At 45.4% G+C, this 27,295-nt stretch overlaps 1 protein-coding gene across 1 annotated transcript in view; it reads left to right on the top strand.

Annotated features, from left to right (window-relative positions):
• The window catches only part of CLSTN2 (calsyntenin 2), a 599,321-nt gene that overhangs the window by 461,443 nt on the left and 110,583 nt on the right, over positions 1-27,295 (top strand). Inside the window, exons 6-8 of the mRNA XM_004682158.2 lie at positions 8,065-8,250; positions 16,284-16,532; positions 23,947-24,068. Of these exons, the coding sequence (XP_004682215.1) occupies positions 8,065-8,250; positions 16,284-16,532; positions 23,947-24,068 (557 nt within the window). The remainder of the gene's footprint in view (positions 1-8,064; positions 8,251-16,283; positions 16,533-23,946; positions 24,069-27,295) is intronic.

Below are 27,295 nucleotides of genomic sequence, written 5' to 3'. Positions count from 1 at the left end.
CCCCTGCACCTCTGACTTGTACCCCAGTTCTGTATGCATAAATAAATAAATCTTTAAAAAATATACTAAAGAAAAAATAAAATGATTACAAATTTCAAGACAGGAACAGCAAAGCATTTGCCCAAACAGGGAACTCCTGAGCATGAAACTGGGCTTGGCACCTGGATGGGACTGCCAACCTCGGCTCCTCATCATCTCCACCTCACAGCGTTAGACCTTCAACAGCAGCTGGGGACACATAAGAAGAACACGAATTCTGTTTTGAGGCTTGGCTTAGAGTCACTTTGACTGGGCTCAACCTCCGGTGTTATCTCGCTAAAGCTTCACTGTCCCCCATGAGCAATAGGGCAATATCCCCCACTTACAGATGAGGAGACAGAGGCAGGAGGCATCTTGTCCAAGGTGCAGTAGCTGCTAAGCAGAGGAGGCAGGGGGCCACCCAGACATCTGGCACCTCGCTCCTAATCTCTGCATCAGGACCCCATCCAAAGTCAGAAGTGGAGACTGAAGAATTCAGGCCTGGGAGCCACAGGGGAGGAGAGAAGGAAGGAGGTGGGCTACAGAAATCAGCTTCCCTTCTACAAAGGCCTTGAAAGAGTGAATAAGCCTCCATTGCCTGACCAGCCCCCAGTTCCTTCCTGGCCCTTCTCTACCAGCCTCCTTGACACTCTAGGGGCAGAGAAGAAACTTTCCCTTGTGCCTCTGGGTTCTTGGGCTGGGCAAACAAGAAGATGAACTTCTGACAGATTGTAGAGAAAAGTGAGTAAATATCATGACATGGCTGTAAAATTCTAGAATGAGCAGGACAAACATAAGATGTTATTATCGAACTAACGAATGGGTGGGAGTCTAAGATGTCAAGAAGAGAGGAAGAGGGTCTCATGACAAGAGAAGATGACTCCTATGGCAAAACCATTTGCTCTATAGTCATATGGACAAGTTTCTCCAACTTGTCTCTTCTTCTGTTGGAGGTAATGATAACAGTTTCCCTTGAAGCCTGCAGGGTCCTGATTGACCTTTGTCCCATATGCCAAAGTGACATCTCTTAGAAAAAGTATGTTCTGGACATTTTGGGAAGCAGATTTTGAGGACTAGACTTCAACACCCTGCCCCAGCCTCCCATGTATCTTCATTTTCTTTCTTTTTAAAAAATATTTATTTATGTATGTATACAGAACTGAAGTACAGGCCGGAGGTGCGGGGACGGTGAGAGGATTCACCAGAGACAGAGTGGGGAGCAGAACAGGCAGATAGATGAAGTATACTGCTGAGGGGTGCAGCGGGCGGGTCAGGAGAGGTCTGTTACGCCATGTGGGTCACCTCCGGGGTGAGGATCCAGCTGCTGAAGTGGGTTTAGCTTCTCAGTGCTGTGCTTTAACCCATTTAGCCACCAGGGAGGGCCCTGTATATTCGTTTTCTGAGTCATGCCAGGCAACTCAGTTGTACCACTTGGAGAAGGGAAGGTATTCTTCACTTAAATAGCACCTTTTATTGCTATAGAGGCTACAACCATGGTGGAGGGATCCTTGGGCTCTCATCTGCACTCACCAACCCCCCTATCTATAATGTTGTCTTTACTGGTCTGCATTCTGATACTTTGACACTCACAGCCTTGCGGAGCCGAGAGAGACTGCCTCTTCTAGGGTTAGCCAAACGGTAGAGAGAGTAAACAATGTCTTGACTTTCCAATGTAGACCAACCAATCCAGAGCCCAAACCCCAACCACCTTTCCTATCAGACTCACATTCTGTCCTCATCCACCTGCCCTGATCAGCCAGCCCCAGCACTGGATAGCTAGGGTCAGCCCTGTGTCACACCTCTGCAGTGGCTCCAGACAATCTCCCCGCCCCTGCTTCACCTGTTCCTTCCCATGAACACCAGCATGAAGGCCTTAACCAACAGGCCTCTCTCTCCTGACTGATCCCAGTGCTTCTCTGTGTGCCCCCTGTGGTGTGTGTACCCCCACCCCTCCTTGGAATCTGTGAGTATTACAAAGTATCTTCTCAATGTCCTGTTCTTTTATCTTCACCTTATTTAAATAATAGTAAAGCCTATATTTGAACAAAGGCCTATCACTTCCTTTAGGAAGGATTCTTGATTGCCCAAGTCAGCATGAATGGCTTCTTCCTGTCTGCTTCCTGGGGCGTGCTCTTTTGACCTCCATCTGCCTAAATGCTGGCTATGAGGTACCACTGCTCTGACTGTGAATTCTGTCAAGTTAAGGATCATGAGTTACACTTCCCTGTCTCCCATGCCTAAGGCTCTGCCTGACATACAGTAGGTACTCAGTAAATAAATTCATGGCTTCTGGAATAATAATAAATACAAGAATGATAGTATTTGTAATAATTCCTCTCTGTTCCAGTGCTTCACACACTTTCTGAAATTCCCAAAGCAACTGTAAGAGTTGTGTTGTGTTATCTTCATTGCACAGAAGAGAAAACTAAGCAGAGAGGTTCAGTGGTTTACCCAAAGTCACACAGCCAAGGAGCAATAGACTCAGCATTCATACCTGAGTCTGTCCTGCCGCAGAGTTAACACTCCTGAATGTATTAAGTTGAATTGATGCTAATTCCCATTTGCTTGAGCCTTCAGAAGTGACCTTTAGCATGGACTGATCAAGAGTAGCTCTCAGGACAATTGTGATGGTCTGAAAATGAACAGTGGGTCTAAATCAGTTTCTGGGACCTTCCCAAAATATAGCCTTGGTACTACAGGCCCTTCCCAAACACCCACTACTGACTCTTCACTGACTTTAAGGTGAACCCCAAACCTCTCCACCCACCATTCATCTGACTTCCACTTGTCTCTCCAACCCAAGTCTACTACCTAACCCCTCGACTCAGATGCACTGACTGCCCAGGAGAGGCAAAGTTGCTCACTATTGAGCAAAGGAGAGTCCCTAGCACCTCCAGGGATAGAACCAAGTCCCTTGATTCCCAAAGTCTTCATGGGGAAAGTCTTGAGTCCACCAGAAGGTTGATACTAGGTGCCTGCAGAAATTAACTTGACAGCTGTCTGAACAATGGGGAATCTCTTCCTGTCCTTCCCACTCATTAGCACCCCTATTCTAGCCCCTTAGCTTGCTTATTTCTAGCACTTTCCTAGGACTCCTGACTCTCCTTCAACTACTGAAATCTGAGATCAGGAAGGGTGATAGGCCCTCACAGCTCAGGATAGAGGAGTGCTTTCCATACCCGAGTCTATCTTTCCCTCTTCCTTCTGAACCACTTCTGGGTGCTGCATTACAAAAATGGATCTGAACTCTTAGATCACAGGAGCCACCAAGAGCATGTGCTTTCCAGAAGTCTTATGTTAGTGTTCTCTACTTCCAGGAATAATTTTTGAGAGTTACAAGTAGTTAATATTTCCTGATAAGAAAGCATATGTTCTCCAATTTGCAACATTTATAATATAATAAAAATCCTCCCATTTCTAAATCCTTAATCCACAGAGGAGTTTAATCCTCAAGGCATTCCAGTGTTAGCTTTTTTCAGGAACACTTGCAGTGTAATTGAACCTGATTATTCAAACTACAGGTGATCTGTTTCCTATTTCTAAACTTAAGGGAGAAAAAAATTGAACCACAACTTACAAACTAATTCTAGGCCCTTTATAAATAGGAGAGATTTTGTTTCCAAGCAGGACAGCTCAGAGAAGCCCCAAAAACTGGTGAACCAAGGAGTAGAGTGTTCCTACCCTGAGGCTCTGACAGGAAGTTCTCTGGGTTAGCCCCTCAGTCTATATCCTCAACACAAGCCCTGGAGGAAGTGTTATTATCTCCAGCAGACACAATAAAACCACAGACTCAGGAATGACAGGCTTTGCCAAGATTGCATGACCCACATTTGGGGGAGTTGAGCTCAATTCAAGTCTAGTCGTATGAGTCAAAACAACCCTCCGGACCCACATACAGCCCTCCAGACCAAGCAGCAATGACCTTTTTCCTTGAGCCTTCACCAAAATGGGAGATGATCACCTTTTAAAAATAATTAGTGTAAACTGAATGTTCAACAACAAATCTGTAAAGATCACAGTTGCTTTCATTTGTGGAAAATCCTTAAAATCCTGGAACAGCTATTGTGCAAGAGCAGCGTGACTCTGCGCTACTCTCAGCAACGGTGTTGTCACCTGCGTCATTAAGTTGCCACCCATTCACTGAGTTGTTGGCAAGATTAAGGGAAAGGACATAGATGTAACATCTTTATCACTTCGTAGGTGCTTGGTAGCTGTTATGGCCTCTTATTTCCTGCAATAAATGTTATTGAATAACAGATAACTTAATAATAATGTGTCTAGTGAACATATCCTTGTGTTTGGTATAAATCAACTCCGCACTGAATCCCCAACCCAAACCCCTGAGTTAAATAAGTGGGCACAGCTTCTAAGCGGTGGGAACAGAGGCTTAGGGAGGGTGAGGGAGCTGCCCAGATTACACAGGAAGTGGTAGGGGACTGGGATTTGAATCCACACAAGCTTAAGGTAGAGGCCATGTTTTATTTTATCCATCATGCCATCTCACCCTCCAGGAAATGGGTACGGATAGATATTCCATGTCGTAAAGGCTGAGTTGGATAGCTTGCCTTTTTTTCTCTTACTCCCCATACCAACTCCATCTTGGAAAATAAATGATGTTTGTGTGAGCTTCCCACTGTCTCAAGGACACTGTGCTTGGTAAAGCTGTGTCAATTTCTCTTACTATATGGTTGCAATTTTGCCGGCTCTTCATAAACCCTCAAAAGCCAGTCTCATGAGGTCACCAATGCCAGTGGCAGATGTGGTGTCCTGAAGCCCTTTTGGACCTGATTTCTTCACAGAGAAATGCTTGTCCCCAGTGGGGGATGGGAAAGAGGGAGTGAAATCTGCTGAACTGAGTCTCCGCTGACTTTTCCTTCACTATGTATTTGCTTCTTAATTTGTACTTCTTCTGAAAAGAAGATGAGGCAGAATTTCCCATCAAAAAGAGTCACCAAAACATCTAAATGGAGAAAAAGTTGCCAGAAGCCTCCACAGAATAAAGGGGACCAGTGTGGCGAAGGGTTTGGGCTTCTCCAGTGGAAGCAGCTTCCAGAAAGAAGTTCTGAGGAGGACCCCTGACACACGAGCAGGAGGAGGGGAGCTCCAAGCACTGGCACTCTGGGGTTTACCCCAAGGCCTCCCCAAAACCACTCTCTCCACTTTTTTTTAATATAATTTCTCCACTTTTTTATTTTCATTCCTAAAGAAAGGGAGGGCCCAGGGAGAGAAAAGGAAGGAAATGAGGGCTCCTCTTTGAGGCCTTTTCTTATTATTGGAAAGCAGACCCCCATCGTCAATTCTACATCAACTGCGCCACTGAGAACAGAGAAGCTGGCATGTTATACCCTGCTTTGGGATGGTGGCTCCGCATATCTGAAAGCAGGGCTAGACAGAAGCTGCAAACAAGCTATGGGTTCTGTAGCTCAAGGCTGTCTGGGCAGCAATTAAGGAGATGTGTCAGTCTCTTAGACCCCTCCCCCAGGTAGTTCCAGCTAGAAAATACTTCCAGCACTCTGGATCAAAAATACTTGTGTTGGTCCTTATTTTTAAGAGTAACCAGTCACCAGGGGAAGAAAACCAATGGATCATTTTCCACAGGAGATCCTATAGGATTTATACACACTTTCTGTCACTCTCTGGGAAGCGTCACTCTATGCCAAGCACTGGGCAGCATGAAGGGGATTCAGAGGAATGAAACCGTCACTCGGTGCCATAGTCTAAAATACTGGATGCTTTGCGAGCACAAAGGAGGGTTTCTACCCCCACTGAAGTAATCCTGAAAGACTCCATAGAGACAGTGACAAGACAGACACGATGGAAAGGGAGCTACAGGCAGGGAAAACAGCAATAATCAAATGCACTACAGCATGAAACATTTTGTGTCTTGGACACACAAGGCTGGCCATGTGTGGCTGCTTCTGGCAGCACTATGACTTTCAGATTCACTCGACAAGAAGTTCTCCTGTCTTCCAGTGGCGTGTCCTTCAGATTGAACCAGAGCACTCTGGACCATGAGCTATAGCAGCTCAATAATGGCATCCTTTGGGAGGTGACAGGCTAGTGCAGACACAGTTTCTGGTGTTAGAAAGGAGACATATCCCTGGGTATATTCTCTTTGACTTATAGTCATGCTCCACTAAAAATCTTACCAGACAAATTCCCTGATAACAAACCTCACACTGTGGTGTCAATCTCTTTGGGAGCTCTGGGAAAAACAAAACAAGCAAACAAACCAAAACTCTTATAGCATGATTTTAATTCAGAGTTAAAATCCAATAACATGGTTATCGCAAACAAGGGAGGGCTGTAGTACAGGGAACATTGCCCCTTGTGAACCAAACATCTCCCCTCCTTTCCCAGAACAATGTTGATGGTGGTTCTATTGTCAGCCATGCACATGACACATGTCACACTTGATCCTCCCTCCACTCTGGAAGGTCAAGGCTATGGCCACCCACTGTACCGCTGAAGTGTCTGGGACTTAGAGACCTTCATTAGTCTACCAAAACTTTCTAACCTAATAGTCACAGCAACTGCATGCTGCATCTGCTTCAAACATGCTTCTCAGAAGCTGCCCATGTGCATTTATCCTTGATATTCAAGCCCCAACTCAGAAAGGGGCTTCCTGAGTCTAAATGAACCCCTTTCTGTTACCAATGTTTCACTGATCCACTCACATAACACTGCATAGCCTATTCACTATCTATCTTACTTCCCCAGTTCCACAAGACAGGGATCTTTCCTGACATCTTTATTGCTGTATCCTTGGTACTCCAAGAAAGCTTTGTTCATAAAAACCTGGAATAAGTGGTTGCTCTATGAGCAGAGCCTTGTGGCTGACCACTAATCTCAACCTTCTCCACTTACTGGAATCAGGCAAGATGGCTACCAGTGGCTGGCTGCAGACTTGTGAGGCACCCCCTGGAGGTTGCAAACTGACTCACACTTGCAGGGCGCAAGTTTGTCCTTTGTGAAGACTAGTCATTCCATAGACGTTCATTTCTGCTTTAAAAGCATAGCATCTAGTAATTTTCTATGTGACAAACATTCGGGACTTACCAACTACAATGTCCATAGTTTCCATTCTTTGATAATTCAAATTCACTCCTCTAAATGCATGCCTGTTTAGAGTTGTACATGGGTGTGTGTGTTGGGAGGGATTCACACTGTTACCACAAGCCCTGCTGCAGGGCACAGGAGCTCTAACTCCCAGTTGCTGCTATTGCTTCTATCAGTTCCTGTGTACACTCATTCTTGGTATTTATTTTTATTGATTGCTTTGTTTTGTATGGTGCCATTTTGTTTGTGAATTTGTTCCTTTCCTGTGCTTTCTCATCTCCAAATTACTGCTCCACTGAAAAGCAGGGATACGACCATAGGTCTTACTTGAGTGGGTCACTGTCCTGGAGGTTTGGGAAAGAACCCTGACACCCCATTTCATGTCCTCACATCATCCTACCATGCTCTCATATTTCACAATAGGACATACGCGTTCTAAAATTCACCTTGCTGGGAAAATGGGGTGAGGAGCACAATACTCAAAAATATCACCAGCAACACATTAAAAAAGAAAAGAAAAAAAATAAGCTAGCACAGTTTCCCACAGCCTACATGACTAAGGGACACATAAGTACTACAATAAGCCAGAGTTGAGGAACACTGGAGTCTGAGCAAGTGGATGTGGGAGGGAGCACTGGAGTCTGAGCAAGTGGATGTGGGAGGGAGGCAGCTGGACAGTCATGCTGAGGGGGGGTGGGGGGCTCTGAATGGAATGGAAAGTGGAAGCGGCAGGTGTGAGAGCAAAAGAGTAGCAGTGGGTGTGTGATATGCATACGTGTGTTGTTTTTTGTTGTTGTTCCTTCCTACAGAGCTGGGCTCACTTAGTATTTCTCAGAAAGGAAATTTTGCATCAGCAAATGTGAAATTCCCCTTATTCACAAATTATTCCCTAATATATTATTTGTGTTAAAAAAATCACATTTTGAAAACAAAAATGATAGCAGAACTGGTTGCCTGATTTTCTTTAATCGTGTCCTTGTTTTTCAGACTGGACCAAGAGGATTGAGTATCAGCCTGGCTCAGGGAGTGTACCCCTGTTTCCCAGTATCCACCTGGAGACATGTGATGGGGCTGTGTCCTCCATCCAGATCACGACAGAACTGCAGACCAATTACATCGGGAAGGGCTGTGACCGAGAGACCTATTCTGAGAAATCCCTTCAGAAACTGTGTGGTAGGTTTGCCCCTGTTGGGATTTCTTAATTAACTGCATTTAAATAACATTACACAAATAGAACACGCTTGCTTGTCTTCTGAAAGAATCCGTCCCTTCTCCACTGTCTCAGAGTATGTAACTCTTGGTGGGACATTAACTTTGTTTGTTGTGGTTAAAGGAGCAGAAGGAGCAGAAGGTAAACCTGATCAAGTGTGTGACGGTGGTGTTACAAAGCCTCTCTTTTTTTATTGATAAAACAGGGTCTAAATGGAACACTGCATTTAAGACTACCTAGCACAGGGCCTAAGAAAACACAAGTCCCCTTCACCATGTTGGTTTGGAAAGAGGCATCTGAGCTGGGACCAGCGTGAAGGTGGCATAAGCCCTCTGGGAAACGTTGTTCAGTTCTCTGGGGACCAGCTATGTAGTTTGCATAGGCTAGTGTATAATGAAAATGTGGAAGCTTTGTTCAAAGGTTAAGACATTTAGGACAGAAATAGCAAATCATTAAACCAAGCTGGGGGCCCACAGCTAGCCTGGGGCGCTGTGGCACCCCTAAAGTGGTATGCCAAGAAGCTGGGCCTGTCTGCCTACATTGGAAAAGATGAGCTTGGGTGGGCTTGGAGGTGGGTGAGGCACAGGTGACCAGGTGCCCTGGAGAGAATCTTGCCATCAGCAGGCTGGGAGATAGTGCTGTGGAATGGAACAGCCTGGAAAGTCAGAAACCAGGCTGATGGCGAACACACAAAAGGAAAGTTAGCTTGAGCGAGGACCTACTATGGGGCTCCTACACTCGACATGTGCTGCTTGTTTTAATTCTCTCATTCACTGTGAGCATGGTATGCTTTATCCAATTTTAAAGACAGAAAATTTGAGACCCACAGAGAAAAAGAGGGTAAGGTTTAAAAAGAAGAGAGTAAAGAGTAACAGAATTTGAAAGTAGAGCTATCCACATGAGGAGGTTTTCAGCTCATGTTTGACACTGGCCAGGCCTTTGGAGCTGAAAAGAAAGTCTCTCAAGTGATCTATGGAATAAGAGGCCACTCGGTATGCTGGGAAGGCTCCCCTGTGCTCAGGAAACCAGACTGTTGAAATGTCAATGGGCCTCCTTCATCCCCATCTGTAGATGTTTCATTTCTTTCTTATTCAATCCAGGAATTTTCTAGAAGTCACATAGGAGACTCCAGCAGTGCTATGGGGCGGGGGCGGGGGAGAAGATTAGGAAAGAGCACATCAAGCTTTGAGCTAGTGGAAACTCCACAAGAAGTAGAGGACCCCTCCACACACTGTAGCCAGAAGCCCTTCCTGGTGACTCCCCACTACTGTCTTTGGGGCAGATTTTCCTCCCTCTACATTTCCACACACCTAACCATACACACATACACACAAAGCACACACAAACACAAACACACACATACACATGCACACTCCTTTGTACACACATGCCCAAAGAACTGAATGATGCACTCAGCACTGAATGTGGAATAAACCCTGCTTGTATGTCACCAGGTTCCATTTGTCCTGACTCTAGACTAAAAGGAAGGTCTGTGGGGACATGGGACCTCTCCAGAACAATGCAGTAGATAGGACAAAACTCCAGAACTTCAATATCTTAAATAGCTCTTTCAAAACTGGAGACCAGGGGCCCGTAATAGCCAGAAAACTGCCTTCAGTCCTCTCCTTCACTCTGTGTATGAAGTCATCTCAGGCGATATCTTACTTTGAATGAATATCCCATTTCACTCCCCACGCACCTGAATTATAAGTCAACTCGACCCCACGCCACTGCAGGTTACAGTCATTTCCTAAACTCCTCCAGGTTAGAGGGAAATGATGGAATGAGCTTGTTAAAGATCTGATGGGCCCAAGGGCACGCACTTGTAATGTGATTTTGAATGTTGCTGGGGAGAGATGGGAAGATACTGAGAGTGAGAAGGATTTTCTGAGGGAAGAAACTTTAGAGCAAAATTGCCTCTGGTGTTAACACAGCTAAATCCTCTGGGCTGTCAGCTTCTCCTTGCAAAGGAGGCAGGTTAATTCAGTCAGGAAAGCGGTTCTCCCAAGCTTCAAGCTTATGTGGTGCTGGGAGACCTTGGTAGAGAGAGGTTAGTGTGTCTTTCTGGCGACCTTCCCAGAAGTGCCACCCACCACATTTATGGGAAATGCATACAGAAACCTTGACAGGCTGGGCTTACATGTGAGGAGCTAGAACCTTGAATTCTGCTGGGGGTTGCTCAGAGAAAAGAGCAAAAGCAAACAAATGAGGCCCAGGTGCGAATCTTGAGGTCACTTGCTTCAGAGAGGCTGCTCAGGGGGGCCCTGTTCTCCCTACAAACTGCACATCTGGTTCATTTCTAAACAAAGTCTGGATTGAAGGTCCCGCCTCCTTTCAGGCACCTTAGTTTCTGGAGCTAAGCTTCTGCGTGTTTTCATGGAAGGTAGAAAAGTCATTTGCTGGGCTTCTCAACTAAGCAAGCCCCTTGACACTTTAAGCCTCTGCTTTCCTGCATTTTTCATGATATAAATTTTTATTGGCTTTGGACCGGAACAGAGAGACCAATTAGGCTGTTATTGCCATAGACTAAGCAGAAGATAAGGAGTTCTGAATCTGGGGAGTGGCAGGAGGAATGAAGTAACGACAGTGTTCGAAGGCAAATTCCACAAGATTCCATGACTGGTGAGCTGTTAGGAGTGAGAATGGATCTAGGATGACTGTGTGGTGCGGATCTAACTGTACGAGCTGTCAACCAACCAGACCCGGGAATCCAGGGCAAGAGCAGGTTTAGGCAGACAGTGTCTCGTGAACACCCAGGTGTGGGTACTCAACCGTGGCCTGCCTTTCTGCCCGAAGAACTTGCCTCCACCATCCATCCATCCATCCCCAGAATCCACTTCTTCCTGATGTTCTGCCCCTTCTTAGTCAGAACACTCCATTTGGTCCCCAGAACTGCAGACTTGCTCTCACCCCTGAGCCATGTTCATGTTTTGTTTGTTCTACGAGAATAGTCTCTCTCCCCTTCAGCATTCCAAGCTCTTCAGTTAACTCTCCTGCCCTCTCTGCTCAACTAGGAGCAGTCCTGGGTGCCTCATGGGTGCCTTTGAGTTCTGGCATCTTTTCCGTGAAGCCTGAGCTGTGCAATGGCCCAGGTGGGGTTCCAAAAGAGGAGCATTGTGGATGTTTGTCATTCCCCTCAGATCCCCATCCGTGAAGTAGGTTCCACTGGCCATAGTGGGTAATCAAGTCCATTGAAGCAGAAGTCAGATAATAGCTGCACAGCCTCCTAACCGGGACTGAGAGCCAGGGCAGCGCTTGGAAAGGCCTCTTGGCTTCTGGGAAGCCCTGGACATCAGGTGTATTGCTGCAGCGTGCGTACACAGAGACGCTCCATCTACCTTGAAATAAAGCGGGGCTCTAAATTTGTGTCCCCTTCACCCCGTGGGGCCAGCGAGATGGGCCCACTGCTCTTTCTTCACTCAGAGCCAGGCTGCATGGAGAAGGGAAGGCCCACTGTTTATCGCTTCCTTTGTGTTCCGAGCTGCAAAATGAAGCACCTGCCACTTCAGGACCAGGCTTGCCAGAGGTGACATGTCGCAGAGCTGCCTGGAGTATGAAGTGCGTGGTAAGGCCTTTGGTGAGACCTACTGGCCAAATTAAATGTGACATGAACAACAGCCCAGGAAAAGGCCCGCTTTGATGACCCTCGTCATTACACATTACAATAAGAGAGAAGCAGTTTGTGACATGTGTGCCCTTTGTAGTCCAGAGACTAGAGGCCGTTCCTCCCAGGGAGCACAGGGCTCCTGGCAGCGGGTCAGTGCCTTTCTGTATACGATGCCCAGTTCAGCTGTTTTGTATGTGGAGTCAAGAACTCTGACAGAGGACAGGTCCTGTTGATGGAAAGGCCACCCAATGAGTGCCTGCTATTAATGCAAAGGATTGATCTGTCAGAGCAGATGCTGCTTCCCTCACCAGAGTCAGGGAGTACCATGCCCATGGCCTTGCCAGGATGTCTGGTGCCTGGTGCACACCTCTCTGCGGACAGCACTGACGTGCCATGTGGGCATCAAGATGACAGGGCTCTGTGGTAGAAAGACCCTTAGCTGGATGTTTGAGACCTGGCCTTGCCTCTAGTTAGCCAGGTGGCTATGTGACCTTGATCAGGTCGTGTCCCTTCTCTGGTCCCGTCTCCATATTTGTAAAATGTGCAGGTAGTTGGCAGATCTCCCTCTTGTTTCACTGAGTTAGTGTATTGGGGATCATGGGCTTTGCAGCTGGAAAGTCCTGACAGTTCATACATTCACCAGCTGGTTTGAATCCTGGTTCACTGAGCCTCAGGCTTCTCATCTGTAACCTGGAATCATTATAACATTCATCACATTACTGTGTAACTAAGAAAATGCATTGAAGTACTTAATTCATGGCTGCATGCATTCAGTGTCCAGTAAAATGCCCCGATGAAAATAATAATAAAGGACTGTAACTGTGAAAAATAAAGGTGTGTGTGTGTGTGTGTGTGTGTGTGTGTGTGTGAGTGTGATGTAGGCATAGAAAAACCCTGGTCAAGGACAGTCTTTGGCACAATGTCAGACTAGTTTTGCCACCCAACCTCCTGTTTATGGTCTCAGCCACCCCATACTCCTATTTGCTTTACCCCTTATCTCTACCCAAACCTGGTTCATTTTTGAAGTAGGGACATGGCAGGGGAAGGAGAAGTATTGTAATCAGCTCCTTCACAGATCTAAAGCATTAGTTGCAGCGTGAATTTACAAAAGTATCTGCAGTATAACAACAGCAAGTTTCTTAGCCTAAAAGGAGCCTGAAATAGGTGAGTTTTGAGCCCTGTCAAATACATACCAGTTCTAATGCATGAAGGTCAGCCCACTCCATATGTTGCAGTGCAACTATGAGGTACCCAGAGGACCCCAAACTGTTAAGGGGTACACACACACTTTACAAGGGACGCAGCTTTCCATTACACAAAGGCAAAGGAAACAGACTCGTAGTGTGAGATATTTTAAATGGAATTAGTATACATAGAAAGGGAGAAAAAGAATGGATTACAAGTAACAGCAACCTCCCAAATTTGTCCATCCCCTTATGGGCAAATGCCTAGTCAAACAGGCTTGGCTTCAAGTTGCACTGCTAAGACCCAAAAGTATAATATAAAATGTATAATATGCTGCCTGGCAGGGACCCACAGAAGATACTCAAAATTCAAAATGTATCAACATGAAGTCAAGGTGACAACTATCATGGACCAGGAGCAACCCCCCACATGCCTCTCACCCACATATCTCTCCCCTATATCTTTCCAAGTGTCTCTCCATGTCTCTCCTTCACGTGTCTCCTCCTCTGCATCTCTTCCAGCAGTACCAGGGTGCAAGCCAAACCCAGAAAAGCAAGCACACATATGTTCAGTTCTAAGTCAAGCAAGACAGCTTAACTCTTGCCCTAGTTCCAGCAGGCCCCATTCAGGAAGTCAGGTTCGTGGCATGTTGCGACCTGAAATCTCTTCCACGTGAGATGCTGGTGGAGTTTGTGAAAACATCAGGGGTTGGATTATTGCTCTAATTTTGACTTTGTTTGACTTTGGCAGTCACCAGGTGCTCTGCAACCTGCTAGGTTGTGTTTAGCTACACCGATTTGATGTAGCAGTCACGAGCCCTGGCTGCTCAGTCTCTGGCTCTCTGGTCACCTGAAATTTCAGGAAGTGACACACTCTCTGTGTGTGGCCCAGTCATCAGTTATCTTCACACTGAACAACCCTGGCGTCTAAGCCAATTTACTACTGTGTCAGAGAAGCTGCTGCCATGTTGCATTATCCTGGGAGTATCCTGAGCTTGTTCCAAAAGACCACTTATCTCCCACTCCTGAACCATCCCCAGATCACTATCTGCTAGGGCTTGAATAGATTTCTTTGGCAAATGATAGCCCTGAGGGCTTTGTTGGTCATTAAAACATTAGTAGGCATTAACTATCAGATAAGTAAGTGGGAGAGCAAACAAGACATAGGCAGGGGATGAGAAGAGGTAAATGCTGATAAGCATGGGACTTGGAGAAAAGGCAAGACAGGCAGGCTCACCTAAGTCTCTGGTTGAAAGACTCCCAGAGAGGAGATGGCCAGAAGTGCCTCCTGGAGGCATTGGGTGAGAGGAGAGTCTTTATAAATATTCATGGAGTGCCTGCTGTGGGCCAGGCATAGTACCAGGCAAAATCCCATGGGCAACCCCATCAGTGCTGTCCACATTTCCCCTGGAGGTACATGAGCAGCAGGGTAAGCATGAAGTGGAAGGTTGGCATCTCCCACCCTCTCAGCACAGTTCCTGGAAGCCTACTCCAGTTTGTGCCTCTTCCAATGCCAAATGCAGCTTCTGGCTCTAAGGACACCCACTTTTCACTTAGCATCACCTTCAATGGCAAAGCACAGTTCTCCATTGCAGACCTCATGAGCTGTTCCACCACATGGCGCTCCACCACATTGGTCCTGTTGACCAATTTCAAGGCTGTGTATTAGTGTTAATAGGGCCCCTTCCTGGGGGATTTCCAAGGGTCATTTTAATGGTAGGAGATGTTTATGGTGGCAGACCTTGGTGAGAAGAAGCTCTGATCCATAGAATCCCAAAGTCCAATGATCCCCATGGCATGGAAAGTAGTGCCCTGTCCATTCAACTTGTCAGCATTTCTGACTGGCGGGTCGGTGCTGTGCCGGGGATGATACCCAGCACAAGGCCCCCCACACCAATTAACAATTATACAAGGAAAAAGAGCCTGGTTCTTTTCTCTGACAATGTCAGGGAGCCCTGATCTCCTCCTCCCCATAGGAGCTGAGTCCTGACCCTATGAGGGTTGCAGGAGAGGAGAAACTCTGTTCCAGCATCAGCTGCATTGGCTGCTTGTGGGGCTCTGTGGCTGAGGCATCCAGCCTTCTGCCCACCAGCTAATCCGCTCACCTCAGCTTCCACCTCCACAATGCTGTCAGTGTGATTCTAAGACAAATCTACCTGTGACCCTCCCATAGGTTCAGGTTAAGTCGCATGCCTCAGCTTGGAATCATAGTGGTAGCAGAATTATAGCAGTAATCATAGTAATAAAGTTCTCGTTAACCTGGAGTGAGCCCTGGCCCTGCAGCGAGCAGACCCCTGCTGGTGCTCAGAAGTCTCTCACTACACGCTCCGGGAGCGGGGGTGGCTGGAAGAGCTGGAAAGTCAGAAAAATTAAGTGCTAACGGTCACAAAGCTGGCAAGGCATGGGGCCCGCTGTCCAATTCAAGTTTTTTCAGATTTTAGAACCCATGATCTACACCATTGTACTATTTGCTTGAACAAATTGTTGCAGAAATTGTTGCATACTTTGTCCTGTGTGTACAAAGTGATCTAGTCCTTTCCATGGTGCCGATATCTAGCACTTTTCCCCAGCCACAGCCCTGATCACACTGTAGTGCAGTTGTCTGCTGTCCTCAGCTCAGGGACCATGCTGATTTGCCCCCATGTCACCGGCACCTGAAGGGGCTCTGGCATGTAGTTGGAGTCTAATAAATGGCTGACAGTTGACTGGATGGATAAATGCCTGAATGAATCCATCCATCCAAACCAAACCATGGTTCCTCTGGGGATCTTCCCTGTTTACAAATGCCTCGAGGGTAATCTCATTTTTCTAAATTCTTCAGGCTCTTTTTCCTTGTATAATTGTTAATTGCACCCTGTCTTACCACATGCAACGCTTTGAGCTGTAAGTTGCTAATGCCTCCTCCAAGCAGACCCTAAACAACTCAGGACAAGGATGGCATTTGGCTCTTCTTTTCCTGAGTCGCTTACTCAGTGAGGAACAGACTGCTGATAAGGAGCTGGAGAGTCAGAAACACGAAGTGACTTGCTCACAGCCACAAAGCTAGCAAGTCTCACTACCCAGTGTCAGATTCAGATTTTGCTGACTTCAGAATTCATGTTCTTAGCCATGATGTTATTTGCAGTTTATTCTGACCCAGGAGCAGAAAACAAAAGAGGACACCTACCCCATGAGGAATGACCATCTGTCTTTCTGTCTCCCACAGGGGCCTCCTCAGGCATCATCGACCTCTTGCCGTCCCCCAGCTCTGCCACCAACTGGACTTCAGGACTACTGGGGGACAGCAGCGAGATGATCTTCAGGTTCGACGGCAGGCAGGGGGCCAAGATCCCGGATGGGATTGTGCCCAAGAACTTGACAGACCAGTTCACCATCACCATGTGGATGAAGCACGGCCCCAGTCCAGGCGTGAGAGCTGAGAAGGAAACCATACTGTGCAACTCAGATAAAACTGGTGAGTCCAAAGCCAACCCTCCCCCTGCCCCCCAGGCAGCTGCCCCCACGTCCGAGCCCACAAGCAGGGACAAGTCACCAAGGAGATATGGAGGGGTTGGAGAAGGACCCTGGGGAAACATTCTGCTCTCTGGTTTCCTGCTGATTCTTGGACTTGGAGTCCAGGAAAAGGAACAGAAGCACAAGATCAAAAAAAAAATTGGGACTGGTGTTTTTCAAACTGAGTTCTTCGGATCCTCAGCTCCCACATCCCCCAAAAGTCACTTAGGGATGCTACAGGTGAAGCACAACAGGGAACAGTGGAGGGGGCCAAGCTTGGATCCTATTTCAAGAACAACAGCTCCATCTTCACTATATTATGCGCAGTTAGACTTCCAAAAGTTCTTTTTGAATTAAGGATCATGATAATTTTATAGTAGTTTGAAAGTCACTGTTCCATGTCAGAATGACTGCTAACCTTTGCTTGCATGTTCTGCAGGTTGAATCACTGCAAAGCTGTTCATGGCTTGGTAGTTAAAAGCACTCTACCATTTACATTGACTGGCTGTGTGACTTTGAGCAAGTTGAGCAACCTCTCTGTGTTTCACTTTCCCTGTCATAAAACAGGCACCATAGTAGTAATTACTCGAGGGTTTGTGTGATGATTAAATGAATTAATGAATGTGTGGTGCTTTAGAACAGTACCTGGCACATTGGAAATGCAATCTGTGCAATACTAACAATTACTGTACAAAATACTGTTCAGTAATAGCAATTACTATTCTAAATAGGCTCTCACATCTCTACAAACAATTTTATGAAAACATTATTATGTTTCCCATTTTAAGGATAAGGCAACATTCCTGAAAAGTTAAGTGACTCCTTCCAAATTATAAAGCCAACAAATATCAGAAATGGTATGCAAGCTTGGATCCAGTTCTCTCCACTCCTAAGCGCTTGTCACTATACCTCACAGGCACACATGCCTTCTGATTCTTATGCAAATTTCACAACACTCTTAAATGATAATTCTACAATTTCCCATTTCAAATATTACTTTTGTCAAAATACCCAGAATCAATCATAACCACAGCAGGTAGTTCAGAATAGAAGAATGACTAATAGCTCAGCCTCTGCTTTGAGACAATCAACATTCATCTCAGTTTTTCCACTATTTAAGGTGTGACTGTCACAGAGCTGTTCATCTCTCTAAGCCTCAGTTTCCCTGTATGTAAAATCACTTAGCAGTACCAGATCTAAAATCAGTGCTTGACTAAATTCACGCAATGATGTGATCACTATTTCTTCTGGTTTTATTTCACATTAAAATACTATCAGAAACCATGCTTCATATGTCAATGGTCTTACAATATCTTGATGTAGTTTCTGGGTGTAGAAACGGAAACAGAGTGAGTCGCCCAGCATTTCCAATGATAAGTCTGTGTTAGAGCCAATGGCAGAGAGTGGCTTTTCTGGAATCTTCCTTCTGGAAGGAGCCCAGAGACCTGTGTGAGTTTTGGGACGGGGTTCAAGTCTCATCCGCTGTCCAGGAATCACTCTGAGGCACGCCTTCTGGGGCACACCCATCATCATCTCCAAACCAGTCAATGAGACTCCAAACTGTCAATGAGACAATCGCTGGGTTAGCAACCACACACATCCTTGCCGAAATGTGTCAGCTCTCCCTGGGAAACAGATCAAACAGATATAAATGTTCCAGAGGAAGAAACTGGAATATGAAAGATGGAACTATGGCCCAGAATATCACAGTGCATTACCGAGAAGCAGGTCAGATCCGGGTACTCTGGCCCGGTGTTCCAGCACATTGCAATTGGACCTGCGGTTTTCAATCATGCCACATTGTCCAATAACCTGGCACACTTGTGAAAAGTACATAGATGCCAAGACCCCACCCCAGATCAATAAGTCAAAGCTTCTGAGAGATTCTTTTGGACTGTCATGTCTGAAACTCTGCATTAGTTGAAGATACTTCAGTTTCATCAGAGCTGACCACCCAACAATCATTCCAACACCTTCAGATCAGTGAGATCTGGTGCCATTCAGCTCTGGTCTTAGTTTAAAGTGATACTTTAAAAATGAGCTCAACATTGATCCAAAGAAATAGGGAATATTTTTCTCCAACTTAAAAGTCTAAAAATAACTCCTGACCTAAATTTTTTAAATATGAGAAATAAATTGAAACTTGATTAGGGCTTCTATATATCAGAATTTTGTTCAAGTTATAAAAGCAATACATGTTTATAATGGAAAACACAGAAAAGTATAAAATCCTAACACTTAGAGATATTTTCTGATAACATTTGGTATACTTCATTACCAAGTGAAATCTTATTTTTATTTCACTGTATATGTGGAATATCTATAATTTTCAATCTGCTTTTTATAATACATGTGATACCATTATGTTCTCTTTCCTTTACATCACATTATATAAAGATCATCTCTGTATGTGATAAAATATTCTTTAACAATATGAATTACATGACAGTCTAAAATTCCATCATGCAGTTTTGTTATACTTCATTTGGCTGTCTCCCTTCTGTCAGGCATTTAAATTGTATCATTTTAAAGGAAAGTAAGACAATGCTGTAACAAGCATATCTATATGTACTTTTGGAGCCACTTCTGATTACTCTGTGACCAGAAGTTAAATTAGTGAATCAAAGAATGTAAATGTTAGGATGGTTACTGATGCAAATAACCATTCATGGAGATTATGTTAGTTTCTGCCTTATCCACTAAATAAACGTATTGATGCTGAACCCTCAGGAAGTAATTTATAAATAGTTGAACAATAGAATTGACTACTCAGCAAAGGCTGTTGGCAATTTTGAAAAGGTAAAAAAAAATCACTATCACCATTACCAACAGCCAAAGTCTTTGTCATCATCCATCCACCCAGGGAGCACTGGGCGTCTGGGCGTGAGACAGCTCTGGGCTGGCCAGATATTTAGAGACCCAGGGTCCTCCATTGTTGATGCTGCCTTTTCAATTACAGAACAAGTTTAGAATAGAATAGAAGAGAAGAGGAGAGGAGAGGAGAGGAGAGGAGAGAAATGGAATAGAATTGGAATAGAATGGAATAGAATAGAATAGAAATAGAATAGAATAGAAATAGAATAGAATAGAATAGAATAGAATAGAATAGAATAGAAAGTTTGTTCCCTCCACCAGAGTGTGGCAGTGGTGGTGACTTATTTCTATTCACATTTTTCTATTCACATTTTAGAGGAAACAGGATGCACTAGACACATCTAAGGGGAATGCACAGGCCCCAGCCCTGCAGCCCCACCTTTGCTGGCCTTACCTCTCCATTCCAGGTATAAGTGATGATGCTCTTTCCTGCTTTTTCTCAGTAACTTTGCCCCTACACGCACACACGCACCCATCCCTGTGCCAGGATCCCCTCTTCCTGGCATTCAACCCTTTTGTTATCTCTGAGTGTCAGCTGAGAGCATTGAATGATTACTGGCCATTCATTGCTAGGAGGTGTCTAAGGGGCTTTTCAATAGAGGGGCCTATTTAGCCCAGCAATTTCCAGGTGAGTAAGGTGGCCTGGTCTCCCATGTCTGTAGGGAAAGTGCAGACATGCTCCCACACATCCAAAGATGCTCAGAAAACCACTCAGAGGGACTGAGGTCATCTGTCATTCAGGAAATGGGACTCTCACTCCCAGCTACTTGTTAACCGAGCTGCAAATAGTTAGACCAGCTCCTCAGTGGTGGCAGAGCTGAGCCCAGGAGAGCTCTGCAAAGTCCCCCTCACATCCATGGAAGTGTGGGGTGTGTACAAACTGGGCCCTGACTCTTACCCAGGGGTCTGAAGGCAAGAGGCTGGTGAGGGCAGCTGCATTCCATGAAGAGAAGATGCTGGCCAGAGGAGTCGATATGATGGGCAGGGGGAGAGGAACCACACAAGGCTGACCAGAGGGTGATCAGGATCACTGACATCAGGAGTGAAGAGGTGAGAGTCAACAAAGACAGGCTTGGAGCTGGCACAGAGGCCCCCGGTCATCCAGAAAGGAACCAAGCAGCATCACTATTTAGGTCATTTTCAGTGTACAGATAATAGCAGGTGCATTCTTGTTGAGGATGTGGGAGAAAGAGGAAAGGGTTGGGATAAAAAGCTACCAAGGCCCACTTCAGTGTCCATGGGTACCTTGTGGTCTCTGCAGGACCTCTCCAAAAATAATCAGTGTGCCCAGGAAGGAGCCTGAATGTAGACATTGCTGTGACAGAGGACATTTGATATCCCTGAGAAAATGACAAACTCTACTGGCTCTTTAAAGAGACTTCAAACAGAGTCCCAGATGAGCACTACTGTAGCACCTTCTCATCTGCCATCCTGTCTCTGGCCATCAGTGGAGCCAGGAGAAGTTTGGGAGGGCGGGGGGGGGGGGCAACGAAATGAAAAAAGAAAAAAAAAAACAGATCCTACCGGCCTCCTGTGGCTTTGATCAACAAGCCATGGCCAGGTCCAAGCAGAGAAAAGGAATCTTTTAACTAGCTAAGAGCGTGGTGTATGATTCAAAGTAGACACTTCAAGACTATTTGAATGCCTGAAAGTGCCCAGAAGACTTTAGAAACTCCCAGAAATATGGGCAAAGGGAAATCAGGTACAATAAAGAACACTGAAGGACAAGCAAAATGAAACTGGTTCCTGAGCTCTTTATGCCCAATCTACTGAGAAACCAGTCACCCTGGTGTGTGATAATTACAGGCATGAAGACTGTTGGGGCAATGGGAGAGGAATCTGGAGACCTCCAGCAAGCTCCTGTCTTTCATTCTTGTTTCACCTCCTCATCTACCTCTCCTGACTGTGGTCTGAAACTAAAGGGACAAATTTTTACTTTGCTTTCTGACAATTATCAACAGAAAATATCAGAAATAGTTATGCAATTATGAAGGGAGGTGAAACATTGAATAAAGTCCCCATATCATATTTGGGTATTTTGCCAACTACAAGCTCCAGTGGTCACCCGGAAAGTGACCTAGGCCAACCCTGTCACACTCTGCAACTCATTGGTTACATTCTAAAGAATGGCAATGCTTTCATGAAATCAACATCTGACACTACTTGGTTATGTTATGGTGGTCAGGAGGCAGTGTAATAGTCCTTATAGAAATAATTATATAGTCAATGTGTAACTGACTATCTCTTCTGGCAGATACTTTACATGCATTTCTCATTGTATCCATTAAGGGGCTTACAGTTACAAGATTTGGAAATACAGATCAAACACATATCAGATAATTAAAATAATAATAATAATAGGGGCCTCCGTGGTGGTACAGGGGCTAAAGTCTCGGTGCTATTAACCTATATCGCCAGCCACTAAGACATAAATTCAATCCCAGGCCAGGGAGCTGATCCACATGGCGCAGCAAAACTCTCCTGTCTCACCTGCTGCTCCCCTCTGCAGTGTATTTCAGTAGATCCACCTGTTCTGCTCCTCACTCTGTCTCTGGTGAATCCTCTCACCCCCCCCACACACACACACCTCTGGCCTATACCCCAGTTCTTGTATACATAAGTACATAAAAATAAATCTTTAATAATAATAAAGGAATGTGGAGTTCTTATATATGAATGTATCATACAGAGCTATGCAGCTTCAGACAAAGTGCCATCTGTTGGGAGTGACCAAGTACGGATTTACTGAGGGACTGTAATAAATTAGGCCTTGCATCCAATTAACTGGGTCTTGCATCCCAGATGGGACTAGCTGAAGGTGGTAACGAACTGGGCCTCACATCAAGGACACAGCGATGAGTCAGCCCTTTGAAATCTGAGCTTAGAACCTATATAGGAGACCCTTCCCCCTTACTGAGTTGGCAGTAGCTGTCGACCCCACTCTAGGGGCTCAGTCTCAGCTGCTGTCCGGGAGTAATAAACTCTGCTTGCTCAGCCTTTCTGCCTCCCGCCTTCCTTTCTTGCAGCCAGTCACAGAAATTGGGACAAAACACCATCAAGGTCCTGGCTCCTTTATTCTGCAATTGCTTAGCTCTGTCCCCATAACTGCATCAATTTCATGTAAGCAAATATGACTGTCCCAAGTATCCTAGTTATATACTACAATTTCTTTATATTCTTTAAAAAGTGTCTCTTCTATTTACCCTCTGCTAGAAGAGATAATGCTTTCCCAGAACTACTCAGTAAAGCTACTGAATCATACACCTGAATTGAGTCACTTGCCAATTCCTGAGCGAAGCCCTGTGTCTAAAAGAATGACCTGCCCTGCTGGACTTGAGCCTGGGTCCTGAGCCCATCCCTGTGGCAAAGGGATTTGCATGAGCCCAGTTGCCGAGGCAAGACTAGTCAGTTCCTGCCTAGTGATAGTGTTAGGTCCTCCCTACCACAGCTCATGAGCAAGGTTTGTAAAGGATGTACAGGAATCAATCATAATACCCTCTTCTGATGTGTATAACAGCCTCTTCATATAGATATAAGGTAGGATCCTGTCCTTGTGGTTTAGGATAACCTAAACCACAGTTACTAAAACTGAGGCTCTGGGAGTCAAAACAGCTGCCCCAACACCACCCAGAGATCTAGCTCCACTCAAAGTCTGTGTGAGTTCAGGGCCCACGCTCTTTCCCCTGCCTCTATTCACCTCTTCATTTGCGCAATGTAATAGAGTACATGTCTGTCTGCTGGCAGATTCTGTGTGTACTGCAGTAGTAAATGTGTAGTAAATGTAACAGAGAAATGTTAGTTCTCTGAGTATTGGTCAAAGGGTAGACTCTTTCCTACCAATGGGTATTATCTTGAGATTATGGGACATCATAACTAGGGTCTATGATATGAAATTTCCTATACAGGAAAAGTTTTGTTTTTTTTTTTTTTTTTTCAATCAGAAAAATACTCTCTCCATTATCTGTGTATGGGCAAAGTCACAAAATCATTCCCGATTCTGGGAAATCAACCTTCTTCCCAGCAACTAAAAGTGAAGCAGCTCCCTTAACTCCACATGTTAGATAGACTATAGAGTCAAGACTGATGACTTAAAATTAAAGCCCAACATTTCTACAGCAACAGCTGTGTAAATGAGCCCAGAGTGGTAGGGGTGAATGTCAGAAAGATCTCAACCCTCCCAGAAGCTTGTTACCCCAAACAAAGACCTTGTTAACTTAAATAATGTTTATCCTCCTTCTGATACAGCATCTGAGTATAAATTAGGTTGGTATTCAAAGCCTAAACTTAAAGCAGAAGTTTCGTTGTGGCATTTCTTGATTCATCCTCTGCCGATACAGTGGTCTTCGTGATGTGTATTCTAGAACACTCAACAAAACCAGTTTTGAAAGAGGAAACTGGAATGCTCCATTTCTTTGTCCTTTGAGATGTGATGTAGCTGGCTACTTCTCAGAAGAGATTAACAAAGAGATAGTCTCACGACTCAAATCCTTTCTGCATTTCAGAAATGAACAGGCATCACTACGCTCTGTACGTGCACAACTGCCGCCTCGTCTTCCTTTTGCGGAAGGATTTCGACCAGGCCGACACCTTCCGCCCCGCGGAGTTCCACTGGAAGCTGGACCAGGTACGAGCTTGCCTGGCTTTGTGCCAGCTGAGCTCAGCTTTCACGGGGTGCTGGTCGTGCGCCAGAGATGACAGCAGTGGGTGGGCACCTCAAGGTCTGGGGCACTTACTGATTTTTGGAAAAAACAGTTGGGTAGACTTAGTGCCTTAGAGTCCAGATGAGCATTGCCTCCAGGAAGCCGAGTCTGAAGCGGGGAGAGCCACACGTCTCGCTGGAACTGGTGCAGGGGCAGCTGACCCGCGTGTGTCCTTGTGCTCCTCACAGAGTTCCTAGGAAGCTGATTCTCTGACCCCCGAGCCTAGTTTCTGATCTGTGTTCGCACATATTTCTATCATAACCATTCATGTCTCTTCTTTGATGTCTTCTGTTTCCTTTGGGTGAGGGTGTGACCTTGCTTTTGGTGACACAGATTGACCAGAGACCTGACTTTAAAGTCAACGGTGAAGCGGGCACCGGGAACAGTGCCTATTCTTTTGTCAAGTGGAAGAAAATCTATGACTCACTTCAGAGCCGCATGACTTGTCATCACCAGGGCCACTGTGTCCCACTTGTCAATGACAAATAAAGTGTCATTTGTCGAATCAAAAGCTTCAAAGTGGCCATTTCCCAAGGCTGTGGAGACTGGTGGGGTGGGGGTTCCTTCCCCTAGGGTCAGTGTCTCAGAAGAAGTATCTGTGTAGCAACCTATACAGTCTTCCATTCCTAAAGGAGGATGTAATGTTTTTATAGAAAGGATTTAAAATAATCAAGAGGGGGCTTTTCCTGGTTGTGCAGTGGGTTAAAGCACCACATTAGGAAGCTCTACAAAGCCACTGCAGCACGAGTTCGATCCCTGCCCCAGAGGTGACCCACATGGCATGGCAAACCTCTCCTGACCCACCGGCTGCTCCCCTCAGTAGTGTACCTGTTAATCTGCCTGTTCTGCTTTCCACTCCGTCTCTGATGAATGCTTTCATCCACCACACCTCTGGCCTAACCCCAGTTCTGTAAGTATAAATAAATCTTTAAAAAATAATAATAATTAAAAACAAATAAATAATAATAATAATCAAGAGGGTGCGTGCTGGCAGACAGGAGGGCCTTGCAGAATGGGTGCTGTTTGATGCAGCCTGTCAGAGGATGCTGATTCCCTGGCTTTACCCTCCAGCATCATTTTTTGCTTTCTTTCTGCTCCCACCCCATCCTGAGTGCTTCTGGGGCGCTCACTCTTCTTCCCTCCCTCCTAAGCCCCATTCCCTTCCTCATCTAGAGCTATTTCTTAATCTTTCTTCCTTTCTGCTTTTCCTGCCTCCACCCTATTCTCTCTACCACTGAGTCCCCCAGCTCCCAGCGCCTGATGTCAGAGGCCACCAGGAAGCTCTCCGGGTGGAACTCATTCACATGGAGCTGTGACTGCAGGCTGCCCACCTCACCTGCACAGGCGAGGCACACGCTAAAAAAAAGTCTTTACCTCAGGGACGCTCTTCATGGTGGGACTTCAGACTACAAGTCAAGGGTGTCAAACTTATAGGGAACATGTTTGAAACATCTGCCTAGTCTGTTCCCAATAAATCTCATCCTGCTGGGTCCCAGGCTTGTACAAACGTGGCTTCACAATCAGTATATGTGCCTGTGAATTAGAAATTCTGGGTTGTGCAGAAATTATGAGATGTTGGCATTGATTCATTTCCCAACCGCTCCGCTACCTTCTTAGTGCCATATGGTTTATATGGGATGTTTTTAGAGACATAATATGAATTGAGGTGAATTAAAATAAACTCCATATTGTGAGAGGTTTTAATAAGAACATTGCTATACTGGCCAGGATAATTATAGGTGCCCTGCAGCATTTTCTAAGATGGGATTGAGAAACACTGATCTAGGCAGATGAAGTCACAGGGATTGAAATTAAAAATAGGTAAGGCAGAAATTCTGGTTCTCCAGATAAAGATATCTTGAATCTAGCTATTTTGAAATGTGTCCCTAAAGTGGTGAATTTAAGGAGGTACTGAGAGGCACTAAGCACCTACAAACTACTCTGATCTCATGCCATATGTATGTGGCTTCAGTTCTTGCTAATTTAAATTTTTAAATGTTTTCATTTTTAAATTAAAAAAAATAATTTAGAAACCAGAATTCTCACTGAAATGTAAAACATTTACAGTCTTGAAGAACTCCCTTAAAATTGTTAAATTTTCATTTTCTCAAGATCTGTCTTCTTCTTTGTCTTTGTCAGCTCAGGCTGCAGCCACACACCATAGACTGGGCAACTTAAATAAGACATACTCATTTCTCAGAGCTTTGGGGGCACTGAGGGGCTTGGGCATCCAAGATCAGGTGCCTGCCAATTTCATTTCCTGGTAAGAGCCAGTTCCCAGCTTGTTGACAATCACCTTCTCACCTTCTCGTGCATCCTCACGTGGTGTATCCTCATGTGGAAAATTGGGGTGCTTTTTCCTCTTCTAATGCCCAAGTCCTAGAGGATTAGGGCCCCATCCTTCTGGTCTCATTTAACCTGCATGCCCTTTTACAAAAGGCCCAGACCTCAAAAAAATAGTCACATAGGATGTTAGCAGTGTCAACATCGTTTTGGGAGATACTGGGTCTGAGAGTGGAGTCCTTGGATGAACTCTGGGAACTCTGGGAAAATTTCACCAGTGTTCCCCTTTCAGCAGTGCTGGTGAATTTCTCAGGAGAGTTTCTCCATGACACAGAGACATGAGTTATGTCTAATAGGGCAGGTTTATAGGGACAGGTTTGCTAAAAGAGAGGCTTGCGTGGTTGTAGGGCTGACCACGGCAGCCTTAGGAGAGCAGCCTCTGCTGAGGGAGGCCAGTGAGAGAAGCCCCAGCTGGGTACAGGTCATGGGCAAGCAGGAGGCTGCTGCCCTGTGGAGGGAGAGTTGTCTGCTTGTCTGCATAGTCATAGGGGGCAGAAGGCTGCTGTTCGGTGCCAGTGCAGAAATTGCACTGATTCACTCTTCTTCTTTTTTTTTTTTTGGGGGGGGGGGGGGGGCTCATTTCATTCCTTTTTGAGAATGTTAACTGATGTTAAATGAATTATTTCTAGGGTTGGCACCTAGGGATTCTTTCTCTATTTGCTTTCACTAGGTCAGTGGGGAAGAACTGGTGATTTTTTACAGTAGGCTTCAATCTCTGTATCCCCACCTCTGGTCTATCTCCGGATTCTTGACTTTTCTATATAGCTTCTTTAATGAATGTGTTCATTATTTTTACCCCTATCTCCAG

Source organism: Condylura cristata, unplaced genomic scaffold (genome assembly GCF_000260355.1).
Source record: "Condylura cristata isolate star-nosed mole 26May11 unplaced genomic scaffold, ConCri1.0 scaffold00014, whole genome shotgun sequence".
NCBI lineage: Eukaryota > Metazoa > Chordata > Mammalia > Eulipotyphla > Talpidae > Condylura > Condylura cristata.
The sequence above is the reverse complement of the archived record's forward strand: the minus strand, read 5'-3'. Positions and strand labels throughout refer to the sequence as shown.